We start from the raw sequence: 24,652 nt of genomic DNA on the forward strand, positions 1-24,652 counted from the left end.
AACTAAAGTAATTTTTTTTTTAAATAGACAAATATATAAAATATAGATAAAGAAATAGGAGCGATAAAGATGTATGGATATGTATGACGTAAAAAATATGAATTTTGTGGTTGTTATTGAAATCTAGGTTCAGTTAAAGAACAATAACTTACCGCATTCTTTAACATTGTACCGCCACTGCACTTGTACGCCGTTCTGCGCGCACGCCATGGCGTAGTCGCCGAGTATGGGGCACAGACACTTGGACACGTCGCCTGCGCACGCGCACATGTCGTACAGGCACGCCTCGTAGTACGGCTCCACGTCCACGTACCAGTGGCACTCTGGAAAATCATCAACCAATTGATATCTATCCTTTATTAAACTGAGAGACTCTAAAGTGCAATAATAGACAAAGCACAGTCAAACCTACTTGGCAAAGAACACTTAAATTTTGCAAGTAAATTACATAAAACTTTCAAGGACCAACTTTCGAATGTCTTAAAAAGGAGAGATGTTAGGTGTATCCGTAATCGTCAAATATGCAAGAAAAGAGTAATAAGTGTGGAGGAAGCAGGAGAGGTATGTAAGGATCGAAGCGAGAGGAAACCCTAATCGTCTCTGCCTACCCCAATAGGAAACTGGCGTGATGGTATGTATGTATTTAAATTACAGAAAAACTATTTGAATAAGTAATTGAAGAAAAAAATATTTTTCTACTGTGAAGGTTTAATCAATAAAAGTTATCCCCATCCTGAAATAGACTAGCCTTCAGCCTCCTACAGCATTTCTCAGCAGCTTCTTAACTCTCTACATTGGCCTTACAAGGATACTCTAGCTCCGTGCCCATGACGTCATCTTCGATACATGGACAGAGTTCGCTGGTCTTCCTTTATTGGCAAACGATTGCATTAATCGAAATGGTATAACAAAAAAATATCTCATACCTTGGAACAGACTAGTCTTCAGTCTACTACAGTACTTCTCAGCGGCCTCTTTATTCTCCACGTTGGCTTTACAAGGATGCTCTGGTTCTGTGGCCATGACGTCATCGCACAGTTCCCTGGTCTTCCACTTGTTGGCGAATGCCAATGTCGACTGCTCGATGTCGCCTTCAGGAGTCAGGAAGTCGTCTTTTTGGTTCAAGTTGAATGTGCCGCAGAGACCCTGGTAGAATGGCAATACATACATATGGTCACGTTTATATCCCTTGCGGGGTAGACAGAGCCAACAGTCTTAAAAAGACTGAATGGCCACGTTCAGCTATTTGGCTTAATGATAGAATTGAGATTCAAAAAGTGACAGGTTGTTAGCCCATCGCCTAAAAAAGAATCTCAAGTTTGTAAGCCTAACCCTTAGTCGCCTTTTACGACATCCATGGGAAAGAGATGGGGTGGTCTTATTCTTTTTTGTATTGGTGCCGAGAACCACACGGCACTGACCAACCAATGACAATAAGACATGTTTATTCGTTTTCTGCTGGATCCTTGAAGATCATGATCATAGATTGAATCCAAACTACTGGGACTAACGTCAGAAGAATGGGACATTGATACTTTTTGCAACCTGGTGCCCCGTGTCTAAAGAACAGCACACCGCATGTCTGCGAATAGTTTCCAGAAAAAACGGACTAAAAATATGTGCATTCAAATTTTGGCTTCAAATCAGGCCAGTCGATTTCAAATCTTTTACGAATAATTAAGAACATGTAAATCAACATTTTTGCCCCAATACGTACCTGTGTTTTCCCTTGCAGAGCTGGTGGTACGTCGACAAAAACCCTGGTTTGGCCGTCCCACCAAACATCAACCTTTATGGGCAGTTGCACTAAAACATAATTATTAATTAGTCTAATCATTCTGATCACAATCTTCTTCTTTGTCGTTACCTTTTCCCACTCTTTTCGTGGGCTCAGCACAGTATGTTAGTTTTTTCCAATTAGGTACTTCTGTCACTTGCCATTTCACTTGTCACTAGTTTGCTATTCATACTTACCTTTACGCTGTCCATCCATCTCTTTTCTGATCTTCTTCCATTTTCCATCATTCTGATGCCAATGACCAAATTAAAAAAAAAATGTATCATCACCTAGCGTCAAGTCAGTATTTCAAATATTTTGTTGACAAATTATATTAAACCATACTTAAGTAGCCATTGACTTATTTTTTTTTTTTATAAAAAGGGGAACCATTAATCTGTAAAAAAATTTCTTTACATATTAAATGACGACTCCTCATGAGAAGAAATTCCTTACCAATGATGAACAAGGACGAGGCAGCCCTTATCCTGACCTTCCCGACGGCGACCGGGAGTGCCGTGACCTCCTTCCCGTTGACCAGGATGAACCCTCCCTGCTTCAGATGGATGTCCGCCCCGTCGAAGTGTATGGTCACCGCTTTGGTGCAAGACGGCTTGCCTTCTCCCTTGTACGGCGCTAGGTTCATTGCCTGTAGGTGAAAAATAATGGTTGTTATTTTTTTATTGCGCAGGAAGACATCGTGAGGAATCCTTTTGTCATCATCTGGTTAAGAGTGGCTATTATTAATCATAGAAAAGGCATGGTTTATCTTGCAGGAAGGATAAGACATAACTATATTAACCTTATCAATAATATGATATGATAATAAATAAAAATAAAATAACTGAATTAGCTAACTGAGCTATTATTGGATAACAAAAATAATGGATTCAAATAAATCTAAAATTTTGGGTAGAAGCAAAATAATTTGAGACTAGTTTTAATTCAGAACATTTAATAATTAATAAAATTAATGCATTTATTTATTTATTTAACATCAAACATTTATTAAAAACCTTAGCCTTTTACATACCTCAGTGATAGCCCCCGAGCACGCCACGTTCTCCACCTCAACAGTGAAGTTGTCGGTCTTCAGCAGGTTGTAAGTACAGTGCCCCATGAAGTCGAACCGGCGGCCGTCGAAGGTGGTGTAGTGCGGGTCGCCCACCGCGCCGCAGCGCGCGCCGCACGCCGCCTGCGAGCACGCCCACGCGCCCGCCGCGCACGTGCTGGGGAGTCGGGTTCGTGGTAGTAATTGGTAGTGGGTAGCTCCCACGCGTGGGACATCCGAGCCAAAATATTGTTTACTAGAGGCCGCCCGCGACTTCGTCCGCATGGAAACCCTATCAATCCCGCGGGAACTCTGGGATAAAAAGTAGCCTATGTGTTATTCTGGGTCTTCAGCTACCTACATACCAAATTTCATGGTAATCGGTTCAGTAGTTTTTGCGTGAAAGAGTAACAAACATCCATACATACTTTCGCCTTTATAATAGTAGTAGGACTAGCTGTCCCGGCAAACGTTGTTTTTGCCATATAAATAATCTTGTGCCGTGTGGTTCCCGGCACCGATAGAAAAAGGAATAGGACCACTCCATCTCGTTCCCATGGATGTCGTAAAAGGCGACTAAGGGATAGGCTTATGAACTTGTGATTCTTCTTTTAGACGATGGGCTAGCAACCTGTCACTATTTGAATCTCAATTCTATCATTAAGCCAAATAGCTGAACGTGGCCTATCAGTCTTTTCAAAAAACTGTTGGCTCTGTCTACCCCGTAAGGGATAAAGGCGTGATCATATGTATGTATAATCATAATCATTTATTCCTTGAATATGATTACAATATATTATATATATTTCATATTGACAGTTCCGCTGAGGATTCTTGGTAGCTCCCATATCCGTGGCAAAATATAGTTTACCAGCTGTCTCGGCCCTTACCCCTTATCACTAAGGGGTATGGAAAGATGTTGGCCGATTCTCAGACCTGCTCAATATGCTCACAAAATTTCATGAGAATCGGATCAAACCGTTTCAGAGAAGTACGGAAACGAACATTTTGACACGAGGATTTTTAATTTTTAATATACATAAAAGATAATTGCGTTTATGTTTTAATGTAGTGGTCACTTCAATCTTTATGGATAATGCTAAGTAAAACCCTTCTTTATATCTAAGACGACTGTCCATTTTCTCACACCTTCCCTGTAACACTCAGGTCAGCTCACTCACTCACTCTTATAATACCGCTTTAGCAAAAACACGCCCATATTGAGTCAGTCAGATTTCACCTAAAGTCATCCACAGACGAGACATAACCACAAATCGGAACAAAAAAATTTAACAATCACAAAATTTAACTTACCAGGTATTACACTCCTTCTTGATCGACTGTCCAGGCTTGAAACTCCTGTTCCTCAGTCTACAAGGGCACTCCGCTTTGGGCACACATCGTCCCCCCTCCAACAGCAGTCCCTCAGGACAGAAGCAGCCTTCACTACAGGTTGTATTATCAACTTTCCCAATGAGCTGTGGCAACATACAACTTGGTTGGGAGTCTGGACCGCACGATTTGTAGATCTTGCCTTCGGGACACTGTACAGCTGTTGATAAAATAACATGATAAGAATAAAATATTTGACATTTCTGTATTTATAATATGGATGAATTTATGGTAAGTATGTTAGGAATAAGATATAAATTTTATAGCCTAGTATAATTAGCCCAATTATTATGGGCTAAATGTTATAGTCCATAATAATAAGCCCGATTATTAAGTTATTAATAGAAATTATTAGGTTGACTGACAGAGAATGAGAAACGGCATTAAATCCGCCTTTCGTACATTTTTTGTTGTGCAATAAACTTTGCAACAAATAAATAAATGTTATGGAACAGAGATCGGAATAGGTAGATTGATTTTATGTACTTGCATCATGAATTACCATAGAAAGCAAAACATGGATAAGCCTCTTTTCCGGGATTCCATTTCAGTACTTACACTAACAGTAAACTAAACATTGTCAGCGGGTAACATAGGACTACAATTTACGTGAACGAAGTCGGGGGAACACAGCTACCACTAATATATTCTTTATCCAGCTTGTAAAAATTCCGGAAAAAATCTTAATAATTTACAAATCCCGCAATCCCGGAGGCATGTCCATATTAATATATACGTTTCAGTTCATTGACCCCATTTCAATCTACTTATTCCGATCTCTGGTTATGAACCAAAAATTGAGTTCCCGTCTTTAACTAAAAAAAAAAAGCAACTGCTTTGGATAAAGTTTGAATTAATCATAGACCTTAAGTTCATTTTATTTCTGCCAATTCTATCTGTAACATATTATATCAGTATAGATTGTTAGTAGGTATATATTGATTTGTGACAATTAAATCAAATTAAAACTAAAACTACTTATAAAAAGAAAGAAAAAAGATGACTACAAACTAAAATTTAATTTATAAATTGTAGATACAGTCCCTGCATAGCATCAACATAATTTTAATCTATGTACTTACGGCACGTGTCGTCGTCCCTCCAGGACCTCATCTCCTCCACGCCGTGCCTCAGACACTCCCTGGCGTACACGGACACCGTCCTACACGCGCATTCTTCAGGACCTAAATATTATAACAGAGTTATATAGATTACATACCGCCGAGCTTGCATGAAGAGAGTTATGAATGTGGATGAATATAAATATATACCTATATAAATATATACGGGACAAATTACACTGATTGAGTTAGCCTCGAAGTAAGTTCGAAACTTGTGTTACGAGATACTAACTCAACGATACTATATTTTATAATAAATACTTATTTAGATAAACATCCAAGACCCAGGACAATCAGAAAAAGTTCTTTTCTCATCATGCCTTGACCGGGATTCGAACCCGGGACCTCCGGTGTCACAGACAAGCGTAGTACCGCTGAGCCACAGAGGCCGTCAGTTGAAGCAAAGGAAGTATGCAGAGATCGTGGCAAGTGGAAAGAGGTAGTCTCTGCCTACCCCTCCGGGAAAGAGGCGTGATTTAATGTATGTATGTTATATAAATTTGTTAGGGAAGACTGAATCATGACAAAAATATGGGCATTCTAAGGGACAATGCCACCAGCTTTTTGGCAATGTTAATGTTGAAGAAAATATTTTTCTTATATCTTATATTAGTAATAATATTAGCAAATTTCAATATAATTGGTTTTTAGTAATCATGCATTACTTGCACATACTCGTATTTTTTTAGTAATAATAAGTAGTTGACACAAATAGCTTACTCAAACTTGTTGCGCAGGCGCAGTAATCCCATTGACACGTTTCCAGCAGCATTGATACATCCATCACCTGAAAAAATTCAAGGCTTTCATACAATATTCACATAAGCATATACATACAAGCAATACCGAGAATTTTGCGCCCTAAAGAGTTGTCTTTCAAACCCAGGAACCGGCGCCATTTTGAAACCGACGCAAGAGCCATTACATATCCCAAATCATACATACATATAATCACGTCTATCTACCCCTTGCGAGGTAGACAGAGCCAGCACTCTTAAAAAGACCACGTTCGGCTGTTTGGCTTAATGATAGAATTGAGATTGAAATAGTGACAGGATGCTAGCCCATCGTCTAAAAGAAGAATCCAAAATGAAGTAAAAGAACAGAGTATGAGCACACAATATACCTTTGAACATTTCCTGAATTTCTCTTTGCTGAATATTTTTGTGCAGAACTGAAGCGCTTTTTTCATATCTTCGTCGCCTTTAGAGGAGCATGCATTGACTTCGGTCGGACTGCTTTCGCAAATATCTGAAATTGAGAAATTACAAACGTTTTCAATTCAACAAACACTTCTCTTATTTTATGCAAAAATTGCAATTAATTTTTACTGGTTGGTTGATGATTTTGGTAATTAAATTGATTGAGAAGAAAAAGAAAAATCTATTATTAATAGCCAGGAGCTTTCTTTATACTAGACTGCAGCATAGGTCTTTCATTTTCTGATCCCACCGCTGCCACCAATTTCAGTGATCTATTTAGACACTTTGTTCTCTCTCTCCAAATTTTTTGTTAAGTTACGCTAACCTAGGCAGTCTTCAATTCGTTGTCTAGGTACCCTAAATTTTTTTCTTTATTTTTCTGATCTCCCGCTGTCGTATTATACTGTTATTTATTTAAAAAGTAAAGTGCAATCTAATTCTAACCTCCAATTTTATTGAGCTGCCACGATGATGCCAAAGCAGTCTTAGAAACTGCGATGGTTCCTTGCTTGGTCTTAAGATCGTTGTCCGGGTTCCCGTCCAGATTTCCGCATAAACCTTCCGTATTGTTCCATAGCTGTACCGATCCCTCTACTGCCACCAGATTCTGGGATTCAGAATGAAATTTTTGTTTTTAATATTAGAAATTATATTACCCAGTTGACCATGGATCTCTATCCCATAATCCCATAAGGGGGAAAATTTTTAAAAAACCTTCCCACACCATGCGGAGCCTTGCATATTTTCCCAAGCAGGTAACTAATTTAAATATTTTTTTTTCCGTTAAACTTGACTTTGGTAGAGTTTAGACCGCATCCTATAACCTTTAATAAAATGAATTTGTATCTGCAACATATTATATCAACATTTCATACATACGCACATATGATCACGTCTATATTCCTCACGGGGTAGACAAAGCCAACAGTCTTGAAAATACTGAATGGCCACGTTCAGCTATTTGGTTAATGATAGAATTGAGTTTCAAAAAGTGACAGGTTGTTAGCCCATCGCCTAAAAAAGAATCCCAAGTTTGTAAGCCTATCCCTTATACCGTATTGTTCCCGGCACCAATAAAAAAAAATAAAAAAGAATAGGACCACACCATCTCGTTTCCATGGATGTCGTAAAAGGCGACTAAGGGATAGGCTTATAAACTTGGGATTCTTCTTTTAGGCGATGGCCTAGCAACCCGTCACTATTTGAATCTCAATTCTATCATTAAGCCAAACAGCTGAACGTGGCCTATCAGTATTTTCAAGACTGTTGGCTCTGTCTACCCCGTAAGGGATAAAGTGATCATATGAATGTATCCCTTATCAACATCATCTCTGTAGTTCATTATACTAACGTTGGTGTCCCACTTGATGGTGACCCCGGCCGCGTCCAGGGTGACCAGCACGTAGTCCCCGGGCGAGGACACGCGGATGCCGGGAAGCGCCGCCGGCATCGGGATCAGCCGTTTGGTGCTGCGGAACGCCACGGTGCCGTCCTCTGAACGAGATACATTATCACCAGAAGTCAAACTACCGTGCTTGTAAATTGGTTCAATATTGTGAGAATTTTGGATTAAAAAACGTATTTTTCTTTGTGGATTTTTTTTTCTATTTATTTTTTTAATGTCTTTTCAATATTCAAATTAAAATTTATTCATATCGCTTAATAATTGTCATATCTTTTGGTTTCATGATATTGGTTGACGTCAAATAAATTACTTAAAACTAAGTTTACTGCCGCTTCCTGAGCGTCAGTGAAGAAGAAGCGGTAACAAACTGCACTGCAGCATTTTGTTCAACAACGTCAACCTCACAACTATACCTATCCAAACTTAGAATAGAAATGTGGACGAGAGAATACATTGTTCAAATTAATTTATTAATATGAAATTTTAATAATAAATATAAAAATAGTACTTTTTGTGGTTTCCAATTTTATATAGATTTATGTACAAAGTGTACTGAATTTTGATTTAGGTTCAAATTAAACTACAATTCTTTACGAGGTTCCTGTGCCAAGCCCAAGGTTTAAATTCACTATAAAAGATGAAGCAGATGAGATAACTTTTCACAAGTGGTTCCAAGGGCATTGCCAAGGTCCAGAGTAAATTACATTATAGAGCTCGATGTGTGGATATTATTAGAGGCATCCAAAAGAAAAAATCACATACTGATGTCAGTGTTAGTAAGATATCCGAACGAGAAATTATACTAAATATGTTCTAAAAATTATTATTAATTCAATTGAAAATATGATAATCATTAACTTTCATTGTAACAATTACAATTTGTTAAGTACAATAAACGGACTAAATGCTAATAGCATTATTAGCATTATCTAACAGTCTACCATTGGGTTAAGCAGAGAACCTTTATGTCGATGATAATAATAATGTACCTATAATAAACATATTTACTATACCCTATATACTATAAACCTATACTTACAACGATAAATGTTTATTCTACTAAAAGTTTTGAATCAACCATACATACATACATATAACAAATACATTGAACTCACCGCCAACTGCTAACACATAAGGCTTGTCTTCCAGATAGATGGTCAGCTCGCTGGGACAAACCGGTTTCTTGCAGTCCTCATGGCGCACTGCTATCGTGAACTTATGCTCTGCGGTGTCTCGGACCAACACGTGTTGGCAGGGAGATTGGAAGCTGCATCACAAAAATACCATTTCAGAAATATTTGTCAAATATATACCTACATAGGTAGCTTTGTAGTGGTATGCGGTATGTAGTAGATCATACGTTGTTACCCTAACCTCAATGGAAAACATTTTATAACTTATTACTTTATTTCAATACGTAAAGTCACGTCTATATCCCTCGCGGGGTCGACAGAGCCAACAGTCTTAAAAAGACTACAGCCACGCTCAGCAGTTTCATATTTCAAAATCATTGTCATAATTAATCATGCAGATTATGCAGCATATTTTCAAAATGTGCAAAGTTTTAAAAATGTGTTATGCCATTGTCTATCAAGGTCACCGTCTGATGGCGGCGATGTTAACTCATGTCATGAAACTTTCAGTTATGAAACTCTGGCACCAGAGAATGCAGCAGTTTATTTATCAAGAAGTTACTCGATACAAATATTAATACACAGAACTAAGCAAACCTAACCCTACATACATAAATAAATCACGCCTTTTTCCCGGAGGGGTAGGCAGAGACTACATCTTTCCACTTGCCACGATCTCTGCATAGTTCCTTCGCTTCATCCACATTCAACCAAAGCTTATATGATTACAATAATACGACGAAAAGCTTTTATGATGCTAGATTAAAAATTCTCTTAGTTTTACCCATAGATTTTTGCGAGGTGGATTGGGGAATCTGAAATTTAAAATTTCATAGAATTTAATTAAGTTCAATACCTGTAAATTATCCCATCGAAGGTCTTGTAATGCACCCCAGCCCACGTCAAGCAAGTGCCGCCTTTGGGCGTCAAATCCTGGATGACCACTGTCATGGCACCCCCCGCCCCGTATTTCCCCTCCCCGTGGCCTTCTCCGTAACTCTCGCTGATTTCGTAACCACCGTCTTTGCCGTAACTACCCTCCCTGCCGTAACTACCCTCACGGTGGGTCTCGCTCATGCCGTAACCGTAACTATGGCTGCTACCGCTGGTTGAACTGTTCCATCTCACACTGCTTTCGTAGGTCTGAAATAAAATTAGTTTGATGTTTTAGATTTTTTTATATGTAATATAAGTGTCAAATGAAACGTGAGACGTTACTTTTTTCAGGAAAATAAGACAGATTTGTCTTTGTATGTTCCTCGATAACTTTACATAATTAATATTACATACATACATACATATAATCACGTCTATATCCCTTGCGGGGTAGACAGAGCCAACAGTCTTGTAAAGAATTATAGGCCACGTTCAGCTATTTAAGCTATTATATTTATACTTAATATTATACCATGGTATATATAACTTTATGAAGGACGGGATGTGCAGAACCTAATTATCAACATTTATAATAAATAACTCACCTTGTTGACGTAATTGCTCGGTGTGATGATCATAACGTCCTCTGTAAAAAGAGCTATTGATCAATTTACAATTTAAACTTATATCAAATAGAATTTACCAAAACATACAAATATTTAGTGCCGTGTAGTTCCCGGCACCAATATGTTATATTATATATGGTTGCTAGCCCCATCGCCTAAAACAAAAAAAGTTTTTAAGCATATCCCTTAGTCGCCTTTTACGACATCCGTGGTTAAGAAATGGAGTAGTCCTACTTTTTTCGAATGGTGCCGGGAACCACACCGTATAATTAGTAGTATATATATATATAATATATACTACTAATTATACGGCACTATGATACGTACCTACATAGGTAATATATACTTACTGAAAACGCAATGCGGCACCGGTTGCGGCTCGAACTCCCCCGTGCTGTATTTGCACGTGTAAACGGTGGCGGGCGGGGAACTGAACGTGGAACCGCTCGGACAACGCAGCTTGCACGAGAACGACTCGTCGTCGCCGTAGCACGAGTAGCCGCCGTTGAAGGCTAACTTGCGCATATCACACACGGCCGCCGCTGCGGGGACGTGGACCAAATGTTTGTCTACATATCTGTGTAATCACGTGTGTATCCCTTGCGGGGTAGACAGAGCTGATAGTCTTGAAAATACTGAGAGGCCACGTTCGGCTGTTTGGCTTAATTGAGATTCAAATAGTGACATGTTGCCAGCCCAAGAAGAAGATACAGCCCCAGAAGATACGAAGTTTACAAGCCCATCAATTTGTCGCCTTCTACGACATCCGTTTAATTATTTAATCAATAAAAATCAATTCTAATATTATAAATATGAAAGTGAGTTTATTTGTCGCCTCTTCACGCTTAATCTATTGAACTTTATATTTTTCAGGAAATAGTACTATTGTGGTATATTTGCGATGAGACGCCGCCGTTGAAGGCTAACTTGCGCATATCACACACAATAATATATACTATACATAATATATACTTGACGGCCTCTGTGGCGCAGCGGTAGTACGCTTGTCTGTGACACCGGAGTTCCCGGGTTCGAATCCCGGCCAGGGCATGATGAGAATAGAACTTTCTCTGATTGTCCCGGGTCTTGGATGTTTATCTATATAACTATTTTTTATAAAAAAAATAGTATCGTTGAGTTAGTATCTCGTAACACAAGTCTCGAACTTACTTCGAGGCTAACTCAATCTGTGTAATTTGTCATAAAAAAATAATATAATCACGTCTGTATCCCTTGCGGGGTAGACAGGGCCGACAGGCTTGAAATAACTGAGAGGCCACGTTCGGCTGTTTGGCTTAATGATAGAATTGAGATTCGAATAGTGACAGGTTGCTAATCCATCGCCTTGAAAAGAATCCCAAGTTTGTAAGCCTATCCCTTAGTCGCCTTTTACAACATCCATGGAAAAGAGATGGAGTGGTCCTATTCTTTTTTTGTATTGGTGCCGGGAGCCACTCTGCATGAGAAAGTATTTGAGAAAGAAGGTTTACTTTGGTAAACGCTTTGACATTGTCTACTTACAATACTGACACGCCGGCCCCTTAAATCCGTCGGGGCACTGGCACGTGTTGATGGAAAGGCACACCCCCCCGTTTTGGCACGGGGGGTCACACTCCGGCTGGCAGTCGGGTATCGTCGTGAAATCAGCTCTAGTTGGCTGCCACTGCCCCTCGATACATCGCATGTTGGCGATGGTGGAACCATCCGGGAACTTGTGGCCGTCACGACATTGTACGGTACAGAAACTATAGCAAAACGATAATAGAATAGATTTATTTTCAATATTGGATAAAGGTATCACTTGATATTGACGTCATATCACTTTAGTCTAATCATAACTACTACCGCTTCCAAAGCACATGTGTACAAGAAGCGGCGGAACTAACTACACTGCAGCATTTTCACCGGATGTCAATTTACAAAAATAGATCTCTTAAATCTAAATCATGTACGAATGCACGTTGTCTACATTGAAAAACATGAATGAATGTAAAATTAATTATTTAAATAGGTACGAATATTTCATTCGCAATAGCTCATAGCATTCAATAACGAATTCCGCCGTTAACTGCAATCCAATACTAGACAAGTAGGTAATAAAATTTAGTAAAATTTACAACTAATTAAATTTTGTAAAATTTAATTACTTGTCGATAATTGGATTACTTCAATTGCTAAACTGGATTAAAGTTCAAGAGTTGAACTCTTTCACCAGTCCCATCCCTTATCCTCTTTTATACCGAGAATGACACGACCTTTAAGCATAAAAAATTGTATTCTCCTTCTATACTTACTCGCTGGAGCAGTTCCTCCTGGAATTCATGGGCAGCGGCGGGTAAACCAAGCAGGGTTTCCTCTCGAACTCGCAGTATCTACCATGGAAGTTAGCTGGGCATTGACAAGTGTTGGTGTCTACGCAGATACCGCTGTTCTTGCAATCCGGGTCGCACTTAGCTGAAGATATACATACATACATATTTTATATGTATCACAGAAACCATTCAAACTTACATGTGACTTCTTTTTCCTGAATTGGCAGATACTATACTACCATTCAGGTAACTAGATGTTTACGAGTAAACATGCTCCAATAGGTAGGAGACAAAGGTTGCAAATATCAGACAAGAGGGTTTCGTGTAAAACCTGACTTACGCAACATCGTGGACATAGACATATCCCGGACTCATCTTCAGGGAGGTGAAGACTCAACCGGGAATAGGTAATAATTAAGAGGATGATGATAATATTTATATAATCACGCTTCCTTCTAAGAGGCAAGAAATACGTACATAATTACCATTGGCCATGATCCCTATACTTGCTTTGGCTTCAACATTTTATTATATTATTTTCATAGAAGATCAGTTTAACCCTCTCCTGACTTTCCCCTGAACCTTCCTCCCATTTTAGCTAGATACGTCCGACAAAAGCACCCAAAGACCGTGACCCAAATCATTGTTCATACATATGTTCGAATCAATGACATTGAACATACATATATAGGCCATAGCGTCACACCAAATACTCGAGGCACCTACTTGTAATAAATTATTATTAAAGCAGTATATAATTTGACGTCATTTCCGGCTGGGATTCGAAGCTTCTTCCGTTTGAATAGATAGCAAATATTCAACCCACGCTATACATGATAATAGAGGTGTTGTTATTTTTAACATTTTGAGGACTAAAAAATATTGAACACCCTCGACGTTGCCGACTTCCACATTGAACAATCTTCTGAACTGTTATCCGACGGTCGTTAAACTTACTTAGGAATTACTCTTCAACTAAAGCTCCAGTAAAAGCTTCTTAGTCGTAAAACTAAATATTTTTTTGATAGACAAAATATATCAATTCAATGTAACTAACAATAAATATAATAATAAATTCAATAATAATAATAATAAATTCAATAATATAATAATAATAATAAATTCAATGTAACAATGTAGCTAAAATAGAATAAAGTTGCCTCTGTCATAAATTTAAAACTGAACATACCTTAAATTAGATAAATGTGCAGAACATTGTTCAATGCAATATAATCGTTACGTAAATTTTATCAAAAATATATACGCGACACGGTTCTCATATAGTTAGTATGTGTATGATGTATATAGGTTTAGGCATGATGTGCTGTAGGTACTAATATTGACTGTTGAAAATATAGTAACTCACGTGCATATGGTTCATTGGCATTGCTCTGAAATTCTTGGTATGTGGGGCTGGAAAAGATTTTTTTTCATTTCATAAATCCTTCATTTCAGTAGAATCAAAATACAAAGTTTACATTACATAGTTAATTACTTATGAAAAATTATAGGTAACCTGTCTGAAACGATTACAACGAAATTTAACTACAGTTTGGAGTACCTACATTAAAGGACATAATATGTTCTCATATAGTTTTTAAATCAAAATACAAAGTTTACATTACATAGTTAATTACTTATGAAAAATTAAAGGATAACATGTCTGAAACGATCGCCACGAAATTTAACTACAGTTTGGAGTACCTACATTAAAGGACATAATATGGTACAATCCACGCAGGAGGAACATCGGGCGAAAACTAAACTATTCTGCTCTGCGCTAAAAAATTACTTAATTTTGTAAAATAATAAAGCACAAGAAACATGACGTTTGAATTCCCGCCAAAAGTCCTTACTATTCCGATTGGTTATACGATAATTTAAAAAAAAAAATTAAAAAATAAAACAGTAAGTATATAAAAAGGAACTCACGCATTATTAGTATACCAAGTCTTTTTCTCGCCGTAAGCATTAGAATACCCGGTTTTAGTTCCATATCCGGTTTTTGTTCCAGCATAACCAGTTTTGGTACCATGATATCCGGTCTTCGTACCCGCGTAACCTGTTTTCGTACCGTGGTATCCGGTTTTCGTGCCTGCATACCCAGTTTTTGTACCACCGTAACCGGTTTTTGTGCCAGAATATCTGGTTTTGCTGTATCTGTAACTCCTGTCGGCTGGGACGCTGGGATAAGAGTCTTCTGGAGCATTTTTCAAACTGGGTGGAAGGTATGCTGGTGCTTGGACGTCGCTTTGACTGAAAATATAGTATGCTTTATATTACCAGTAAGTAGCCTGTAAGCTAGATACAATACAAAGAGAGTACGATAGATATCTTTTTCATTATAGCAAAATGACTTTCTCTCTTATGCATTCATGGCAGAAAGAGATGGAGCAGTTCCATGGAGATTAAGTACCGCAGGTCTCCTCGTGTTTAACCTCTACAGGAAACAGTAACCATTTGTCAGAATTCTAACTAATTATCTCACGTAACTCAGGGTAAAGGCATGGTGGCAGCGGGATGTGCAATTTGAACACGTGGAACATGCAACAATACAACAATTGTGTGTTTATTTACTCACGGGTTGCTTTCTAATGAAGATGGCGGTGCAGGGACCCCGTAACCTCCATCGCAAAAATATATCCCAAGAAGGAATACGAGCCCTTGTAGCAAACAACTCATTTCGAATTTATTTTAATTTATCATATTTAAAACATTCGTAAGTACATATATTTTATTCAATAAACTATTTTTATTTGGCACAGTGGTGTAGCCTCCGATGCCTCAAATGAAACTGAATCCTGAATAGTGATGAAGTTACATTATCTACTGTTACATAAATAATTCAGGATAATATTATAACGGATAAATATTTTAATGCCATCCTCTGATAAGGGCTTGAATTATCTGTAAAAACAGGATTCGCTTTAAACACGTGTAAAGCATTGTGCAATGTGCATTTTTATTTAAAAAATCATCTAAAAATTCTATTTTTTCATTCCATTTTCGAAAACGGCGGGAGATGAAATATCCACACGATTTGTGTTTATTGTAGATACAGTACATAAATAAGTTGTAAAATAAAAAGAAAACACAGCTGTTTACTTTCTTTTTGATAAATAAATACTAACTTAGTAAAATAATATTTTACTAATAGATTAAGATAAAAAATGCCACCAAAGAAAAACAAATTAAAACAAAGGAATAAACAGGTAAATTGATTTAATAATTTAATTGGAAATCCATTATTTTTCAATTGAAAATTTGTCGCGCACAAGCCTTCTTAAAAATATCAGCCTTTTATAAATCTGTAATGTCTATTTCAGCTCAAAATTATACAATCTAAACTTATGGAAATAAGCCTGAAGATTGATAATTACATTTACAAAAGCAAGCCTATATCTCTGAAAGATGCCCAGACCTATTATGAAGAAGTGTGTTCATATAAGCATCAGTGTGAAGGCAACGCTCGTATGTTACAGGTATGAACTTTCTAACAGCTATTTATTGTATAAAGTTGCCTCTATGAGAAGTTCTGATTTGGCGACGCTGCGTAGGTACCTCCTGGTGAACCAAAGTCCTGATAATAAGCCTGTGTTTTTGAATCCGTGGTTTTGACGCATTTCGTGCACCAAGATCCAATTGCCCGATCCTCGGAATCCCTGTGATATGACCTGTTTCCTGTAGATTAAAGTTCCTTAAATAGTAAGTTAAGACTAACAAACAATTAAATGGGCTCGAAGACATTTGAAAAAACGCCATTGAAAGGAAACTGGTGATGGGTTTTAAGTAGATATTTTTCAGTATTACAAACGTCGGAAAATGCTACTATTTTTCTCGAAACGCGATCGATGAACTTTGAACTTTAAGCTGTCTCATACCCGACTTATGCGACAAGATACATAGTTGCAAGGAAATATCCAAATCGAATATTTTACCTTTATAGAAAATATAGAAAATAACAAAGAAAATCGTTTCATCTTATGCGTCGGGTAATCAGAGCTTTATGGTCTAGCCCTAAGCTATTATCAAACTAGTCTAGTTAGTTTATTTACGCGGTCAAGGCAAACCGGATGGAGGATCGGAGGATGCATTCTGAAGTGCAAAGGATTTGCGTCACTAATGCATTTTCATGGAATAAGTAGGCGTTTCCTGAAGTTATCCTGATCGAAAAAAGCAGGTCATCATAATCAAGTGAGCATCTGCCTCGAAAAAAAGTTTCTCGTTTAGTTTTGCAGCCCTAAACAATTTGGTATGTTTATTTACACTGTTTTTTCATTACCCAGGTTATAGACAAACTGAAGCATCAACTGAGGGCCCTTATTGAAGAACATTGTGATGATTCTTATAATGTACAAGAAATTATTGAGAATAGTATAACTACTTGTCCAATGTCTCCCACCTATTCTTTGCATGATGCAGATCGCACTGATGTCCATAATTACGAAGTGACAGCGGTAATAGTTGATGATGACATGAATTACAAGCAGAAGGAAGATAATATTGATAAAGGTGAACAAATTGAATCCATCGATTTATATGGCGAAAAGGATTTGGATGAAACTATCATAATAGATAAAGAAAAACAAGACGAGAGCAGTATAATAAAGAAGTTAGAGAAGTCTCTATCCCAGCTTACAGTAAAGATAAATAATCCAGAGCTGCTTCAAACTAAACATCACGAAACTAAAACTGCAAATAAAGAAATCATTTCGCATTGTGAAAGATCTAATCACAGTAAAGATACTTCTCAAAATAGTGCTGATACAGTATCGCATTGTGATACCAAAATTAGTAACAATACATTCGAAACTAGTAATAAAAATTTGATGCACAGTAATAACAAAGTATGTAGCCAAGTTATCAACAACGCGATTATCCTAAGTGTTTTAGAGGAAAAGTCATCACACAATGTACCCAAAAAGAAAAGACGCACAAAAAAGAATAAACAAGACGAGCCGAACACGAACTTAATAAAATCCGTGCTGAAAAACAGATACAATAAATCCCGTAAAACGCAACAAAAAAATATGAAAACAGATACAACTTGTAACAATAATACAATTAAAAATACTTATCCTGAACAAATACACTCAAATAATAATGTTTTAAAGAAAGTTTCTAAAGTAATGTCAAATACTACAGGTTCCATGGACAATATCTATAACAAAAATGTTGAAAATGACTTGTCATGGATTGAAAATATTCGATATATTAGGGAAGTTGCGCCTGATGAGGTAGATGTGCAATTGACATATTTAGACGATAATTTTTGGGATACATATGAATTACCTACCAATTGGAATGACCAGGATTTTTTGTAATGAAAAAGAAGAAATAAAATATCAATGAAACAAGTAATACGATTCCAAATATTTTATAATTTTAAAAGATGAAATATAGGTAACTATTTTATACGTAAAATATAGAAATAACAAGAGTCAAACATAGATGATATTATAAGCAATATGATTGCACAATGTATATTTTAATGCCATCTCAATACTATCTTAATATACATAATTGAACCCAATTATTTTCAATTAATATATCACATAAGTCTACTCTCATAATTTTGCATAAAAATAGGCCGTTCTCAAGCATTTACACCTAAAAAGAGTATTAAGAGAAAACAAGTGAGTTTTGCAATACCTATGCAAATGGCAACTGGATTTTTTGATCATATTTGAATTTCAAATCAAATAGTTTTTAACTTAAATTTTAATTGTGATTTACGCTATAAATTAACCAAATTTATGCTAACGTGTCTTAAATATGTTACATACATACATACATAAAATCACGCCTCTTTCCCGGAGGGGTAGGCAGAGACTACCTCTTTCCACTTGCCACGATCTCTGCATACTTCTTTCGCTTAAATATGTTTTCGGCCTAATTTACAATACACCATTAAATGGCACATATTTCGTTTATTTGTAAAAGCTACTTTAACAATATGCATGTCAACAATATTATTATCAACTGTTAATACCTAGAACCCCCGACGGATGTTAGAAAGAGATAATCCAGTCTGGAAAAACATAATTTTATTTTTTACTAGTAATTCCGATGAAAGAATTATTATCAATTTGCAATTTGGAGCAAATTAATGATAAACACGGATTTATTTCGTCTTATTTTAGTTAGATTTACATGCTTTACACGAAACAAACGTCTTAATCAAATGCAACAGTCAGTTATTGTAGTTATATTGTTACAGACAAATTACAGTTATTATAATAAAATAATTAAAAAATGACTAATTAACAAAAATATGGAACATGATAATTCCTTAATGGGAAAAACACTATCTAATAATAAAAACTCACTGTACAAATTTGTTTCTAAACCAAGCGCGTTTATAACCTTAAAAACAAATTCAAATGGTGTTTAAATGTATTGCATACGCGCATGTTAATAATAAAGTAATATTATATATCATTTAGACCGTTCCAATTTAGTAAATATAATTTATAATTTATTAAATAATAAATTGGCTCATACCTATGTTAATAATATAAATAGATAGTTACAGTAACACATTATGCTTTGTTTTTAATACATTTATATATTCTCAAATATTTAATTAAAATTTACATAGGTATTTATGGTAACTTTAACAATAGCTAACTTGCTTCTTTATATCTAAAATCTCAATGTTCCTACGTATTGCCAAATAGGGTAGCAATACTAATTACATTAAATGTATGAAATATCACAACTTATTACAAAAGATAAAACATTTCATAAAATAAATCGCACAAATGAAGAATCTACTATTTATTTATCTCAAAAAATTACATTTGAACATAAACAAAATAAAAAATTATAAATATCTTTTGGCTACGGCTTCATTCAAAAATACTCCATAAATATAGTATAAACAAACTATTTTATTTCATAATAGCGTTCCTTTTCGTAAACATAAATACAGTTACTTATAACACGGTTATAATGTTCGGATTTAAAATAACAATAGACAAAACTTAAGCTAAATTCGCCGTCAAATACAAATATTTGTCCGCGCTGGAAATTAAACCGTTGATTAATGATTAAAAAGCATATTAGCGTGATATCCTCTGCGCCATCGAGATCGGGTTTATAAATAAGCATTGCACCTCATTTGTGTCAAACACTATGTCTGTCAAAGACAGTTGACCATAAACAATCTTTCTATCTCTAGCCAGCGTCACAGCTGTCTAAATTTTAATTACTTTACAAACTTTAAAAACTAAACTTCCCTCTAACTTTGAAGAAACCCAAACTGGTTTTGTTATGGAGTAGTGACGTCACGCCAACGTAACTCTGGATGACGATAGGGGAATGGTGGATGCAGCAAGCGGATGAGGGCATCGCCTCGATCGCCCTTTGCAGCTTTTGAGCAAATATCTCCATGTCGTAAGTTGATTTCTCTTCTGGGCCGCCATCTTGAATTTAAAAATAAAGTTCTTTTAACATGTTTCATCGACAATTAAGGTTGGCTGGTAGGAAAGTTCGTAGTTTGCTCCAATTAATATTTTGGATAATGGAAACTTAGTTATATACTAAGGTATGTATTTGTCCCTAAATAAAAATAAATTAATAAAAAGAAAACTAAAGAAGATAACTTACTAGTAAATAATCATTCATCAGCATTTTCATTCTTCACTAATTCCTAATTAAACTAATTTTTTAACAAGTAAAAATAAAATCATTGATATTGGAATAAAGGACTTATGATTACAATACGACGTGCGAAATACGGGCCCAAAGATGAAATAAACATAACTAAGCCAAAAGCTACATAGTCTGACGAATACATACCTTTGTGCCAGTAAATAGGATGTGATGCGAAGGTCAAGAATGGCACGTCCTGGCTGAAGGGGTTCCACACGGTCTTCAAGGGCAGCGGCTCTCCTTTGTTCCACATCAGTCGGACTCCTCGTAAATTGCGCTCCCTAGAAATTAAGCAAGTTAAAGATTTTTTGATGTTTGAAACAAACACCTCAATATCTAGCTCAGTCTGACCTCACCAGGGAGATTATACACGGGAACTTTAATGACTAGAGTTCGAAGAAATTCTGATCCTATGTTAAATTATTCCGTTTATCAAATTCATATCATCACTTGAGCCTAATGACCACATGAAAAATAAATATATTAATTGAAACATGAGATCGAAAAGCGCCGAAAATTTTAACTTTTTTTTTTACTCTATTTCATTATCAAATCTTTTTAGTATCATTTAAAAAACAAAATGCACATGCTATATTAAATACAAGTGATTCAAACAAACAATATCATAGCATAGTGAAAAGCGTATAAAATAATGCTTAACAATATCCACTAATAAAAAGCATCTAGCAAACACATAAATGGTTGTTTATTTTTGGTATTTATAAAAAATTACAAAAAATATTGCCTGGTCTCATTCTACCAATCCATTTCCGTATAATAATTATATCATTTACATGAGTGGCACAATGTAATGAGCTGAATGACGCAAGTCATGAAGTTTTGTGTTTATCCGTGCCTGATAAAAACTAAATATAGTATAAAATAAGGTAATATAGTAAGCAGATATAAATATGGCTGAAAAGGGGGGAAAAAGTAAAAGCTTGTACAGTAGAGCGTCGATTACCCGAACTAATTGGAAGACGTGCGTACCTATTCGGAAAACCGGAATTTTCGCTTACTCGAACTAATGTACATATATTGATTCAGCCATACAAATTTACGTAGGACAGGTAAATGAAAACCATATTATTTACATTTATGAATATTTTTAGTGACAAATAGGAAATAAACAAAAAAAAAAGTGCAGACAATCTTGTAGTAAAACTACTGAAGGTGGGGGGGCATTGACCCACGCGTTACTACGTCCGGATAAGTGGACGTTCGGTTGAGCGACGTTCGGATAAGTGGACGTTCGGTTGAGCGACGTTCAGAAAGTGGTCGTTCGGTTGAGCGACGTTCAGAAAGTGGTCGTTCGGTTGAGCGACGTTCAGAAAGTGGTCGTTCGGTCGAGCGACGTTCGGATAATCGACGCTCCAATGTAATATGAGAAAAAGCATTACACTACTGTGTGGTGTGGTGCGAACATTTAACAATATCATTTACCACCTCACTGGCACACAAATCATAACTTATGGATGGATGGAGTACAACACAGAAGTTACAGTCACCACAACACACGTAGGCGATATCTCACCGTTATATGTACAGTACAGACAATCAAAAATTATTAATTAAAAAATTTAATTAAAAAATTCTATTTGTCTGACGTGCGGGCATTTCAGGACTACGTGTAGGTGAAGTTGCAAGACTCATTAAAAGACCAAAAGAAGACGAGGCGATCATAAAAACGGATACAATAAAGACCGCACTCGCCTCCCTATTTCGTCTTTTGAATGGTTTCAGTCTGAGATTTGCAAAGAGAAATGTTACACATAAAAATAACTTAACAAAACTCACAACAGATAAGAAAATCATGCGTCTACAGCAACGGAAGGTACCTAGGCTCAAAATACTTGGGATCGAACAGTTTAGACTCCTCGCTGGCGGGCGGCCTCTGGCACAGGCGGTCTATGACGTGGTCCTTGACCACAGTGGTCACACCCGTCGCGATGCCATTTAGCCGGCTGCATGAACGGAAATAAACCAACATTATTTACATCTTTACTTATGTCTTTTTGGAATTGGTATCAGTATTTTATGCGATCAAGATCTGATCCTCAGACCACATCATCGTCTAAAGTCTTAATGATTCTGAGCTAAGAAAAAAAAAGATTTTATACTCATTATTAACAATAAAAAAGTTGTTAATCACATAATGATGAGATGAACATTAAAACATTAACCAGACACCCACAATATAAAATTTTATGCAGAATAAAATACATAGGATTGACACAATTATTTCCAGAAAACAAATTTGATTTCAAACAATCACAAAATATGTACCATACAACAATGTGTTATGGATACAGACATACATACATACATACATACATAAACTCACGCCTCTTTCCCGGAGGGGTAGGCAGAGACTACCTCTTTCCACTTGCCACGATCCCTGCATACTTCCTTTGCTTCATCCACATTCATAACTCTCTTCATGCAAGCTCGGCGGTTTCGGGCACTTTTGACCTGACCCTTCACCAGGACGTCCTTAATTTGATCAAGATATGTTCGTCTAGGTCTTCCCACCCCGACCTTTCCCTCCACACTCTCCTTGTATATCTGCTTAGTCAACCATTGCAGACATTTGCATAAGAATTATGAAAAAATAAAAGTAACTCACGGTACTAAAGACGAAGGAGGATACACCAGCTCGCCAATGACCAGGGTGTCCAGGTCATCAAGGTATGTCTTCTTGAAGTCCAGCTGTTTCATTGCAATAAAGTCATACTTTATAGTCATAACCAGCCGTGATGTAAGCAGAACAATCCTTTCCTTTTCATTGTCCCAAAGAGTTATTCTGTAAAAGATATAAGTCATATATCATATATGACATTTTCTCTGCTAGAATTGCAATTTTCAAATAACAAATGTGCTTTAATAATGTGATGAATGTGAATGATACAAATGATTTAGTTGTTTTTTTTAGAATTTGTGATCGCAAATGTTTTATAAAAAATATTGCTTTTTACAAAATTCAAAAAATGGTGTAAATTTCAGGTGGTTGTTTCATAATTTGAAATACATGTTTTAACTGTACATCTATCTTATAATGACTTTTGATTCAGCTAAAACTTTTGTTTACTTATTAATTCATGCTTTCAAACTTACTCGGTCAACAGCCATGAGCCCAGGTACTCTCCATCTTCCGGGAACAGCAGGGCTGTGATGCAGTCCTGTATGGCGTGCTCCACCACACCAGACCGGAATGTGAAGAAGTCCTGAATGTTCTCCTTGCTGAAGGGAATATCATATCTGGGATATACTGTGTGTGTGTTGTCTGAAGGAACTGATGATGCGACAGCACCTTCTGGCCTCGGTTCATCATTCCTTGCATCTATGGAAAAATTATAAAACAGAGGTCATTGAAAATAAACACTTCTTCCTAAATAATGACATTCCATGATTAGTTATTATAAATTACTACTTCTATATGTTATTCATATTCTTTGTTTTTGGATTAATTATGGCAATGGCATAGTCGATCTATACTTGTGAAGCATTGCAGCTGTAAAAGTAGAATGATAAAAATGCTCTAATAAACAAAACCCGTGATAATATATTTAACTTCCATTTTATTTAGGTATGAAGTAATTTTATTTATTGTTTACCTGCGAAAGACGATGACGAAGTCGTTAACGAACTAGCTCCTGACAACACCGAAGACGGCGCAATGGGTTTGCTTTTATTTGTATTGGAAGATTCTGTCGCAGTGTTTTCATTATTCGCATGTTCTACTGCAGTTTGTTCAGTTGAGAGCTGCAGAGTTCCACCGCGGAACTCCAGATCTTCATCCAGAAGGTCACTCATATTGTTATTAGCAAAGGTAGTTCAAATATTCGTTATTTTTTTCTATTTTTCTTATCAATTTGCGTTGATTAGCGTAAAATAATCGACCGAGCCGAACAGTGCTTTAAAAACGTCAACTACATATCGTTATATGTCAACGTCAAGTCGACTACATTTTTCTTTGGCAAAGACTTTCCGAAGAGCTTTTGTACAAAATGAATTCTCAGAAAAAAAAGTTGTCATACTCTCTCGGAAACCACAGTGTTTTCTTCACTTTATAATGTATAGTCTATTCACATATTTAACGAA

At 36.4% G+C, this 24,652-nt stretch overlaps 3 protein-coding genes across 5 annotated transcripts in view; 1 reads left to right on the forward strand and 2 right to left on the reverse strand.

Moving 5' to 3' along the window:
- Positions 1–15,649, reverse strand: part of LOC106137694 (hemocytin) — a 65,880-nt gene extending 50,231 nt beyond the window's left edge. Inside the window, exons 1-20 of the mRNA XM_060944468.1 lie at positions 15,477–15,649; positions 14,828–15,151; positions 14,262–14,308; positions 12,878–13,037; positions 12,105–12,328; positions 10,934–11,125; positions 10,563–10,603; positions 9,938–10,224; positions 9,064–9,215; positions 7,895–8,037; positions 6,988–7,150; positions 6,468–6,592; positions 6,062–6,128; positions 5,303–5,404; positions 4,143–4,380; positions 2,811–3,006; positions 2,234–2,426; positions 1,718–1,806; positions 927–1,146; positions 153–323 (exon numbers count right to left, since the gene is read on the reverse strand). Coding sequence (XP_060800451.1) covers positions 153–323; positions 927–1,146; positions 1,718–1,806; positions 2,234–2,426; positions 2,811–3,006; positions 4,143–4,380; positions 5,303–5,404; positions 6,062–6,128; positions 6,468–6,592; positions 6,988–7,150; positions 7,895–8,037; positions 9,064–9,215; positions 9,938–10,224; positions 10,563–10,603; positions 10,934–11,125; positions 12,105–12,328; positions 12,878–13,037; positions 14,262–14,308; positions 14,828–15,151; positions 15,477–15,577 — 3,235 coding nt within the window. The 5' untranslated portion in view covers positions 15,578–15,649. The remainder of the gene's footprint in view (positions 1–152; positions 324–926; positions 1,147–1,717; positions 1,807–2,233; positions 2,427–2,810; positions 3,007–4,142; positions 4,381–5,302; positions 5,405–6,061; positions 6,129–6,467; positions 6,593–6,987; positions 7,151–7,894; positions 8,038–9,063; positions 9,216–9,937; positions 10,225–10,562; positions 10,604–10,933; positions 11,126–12,104; positions 12,329–12,877; positions 13,038–14,261; positions 14,309–14,827; positions 15,152–15,476) is intronic.
- Positions 15,650–16,028: 379 nt separating this feature from the next.
- Positions 16,029–18,136, forward strand: LOC132904434 (uncharacterized). The gene is made up of 4 exons (XM_060954827.1): positions 16,029–16,107; positions 16,222–16,377; positions 17,182–17,742; positions 18,041–18,136. The coding sequence occupies exons 1-4, from the start codon at positions 16,066–16,068 to the stop codon at positions 18,134–18,136; spliced, it is 855 nt and encodes a 284-aa protein (XP_060810810.1). The 5' UTR covers positions 16,029–16,065.
- Positions 18,137–18,256: 120 nt separating this feature from the next.
- On the reverse strand, positions 18,257–24,490 carry LOC106139114 (tumor protein p63-regulated gene 1-like protein). 3 transcript variants are annotated; one of them, XM_013340495.2, is made up of 6 exons: positions 24,166–24,490; positions 23,666–23,891; positions 23,178–23,354; positions 22,417–22,515; positions 20,699–20,832; positions 18,257–20,322 (listed from the first exon to the last, which is right to left on the reverse strand). In XM_013340495.2, the coding sequence occupies exons 1-6, from the start codon at positions 24,362–24,364 to the stop codon at positions 20,120–20,122; spliced, it is 1,038 nt and encodes a 345-aa protein (XP_013195949.1). In that variant the 5' UTR covers positions 24,365–24,490; the 3' UTR covers positions 18,257–20,119. The 3 variants fall into 3 exon arrangements, with proteins under 3 accessions (XP_013195949.1, XP_013195941.1, XP_013195958.1); XM_013340487.2 differs by having other exon boundaries at positions 22,390–22,515; XM_013340504.2 differs by lacking the exon at positions 22,417–22,515 and having other exon boundaries at positions 24,166–24,488.
- Between the last annotated feature and the right edge of the window lie 162 nt (positions 24,491–24,652).

This window comes from Amyelois transitella, chromosome 5, assembly GCF_032362555.1.
Source record: "Amyelois transitella isolate CPQ chromosome 5, ilAmyTran1.1, whole genome shotgun sequence".
NCBI classification, from domain to species: Eukaryota; Metazoa; Arthropoda; class Insecta; order Lepidoptera; family Pyralidae; genus Amyelois; species Amyelois transitella.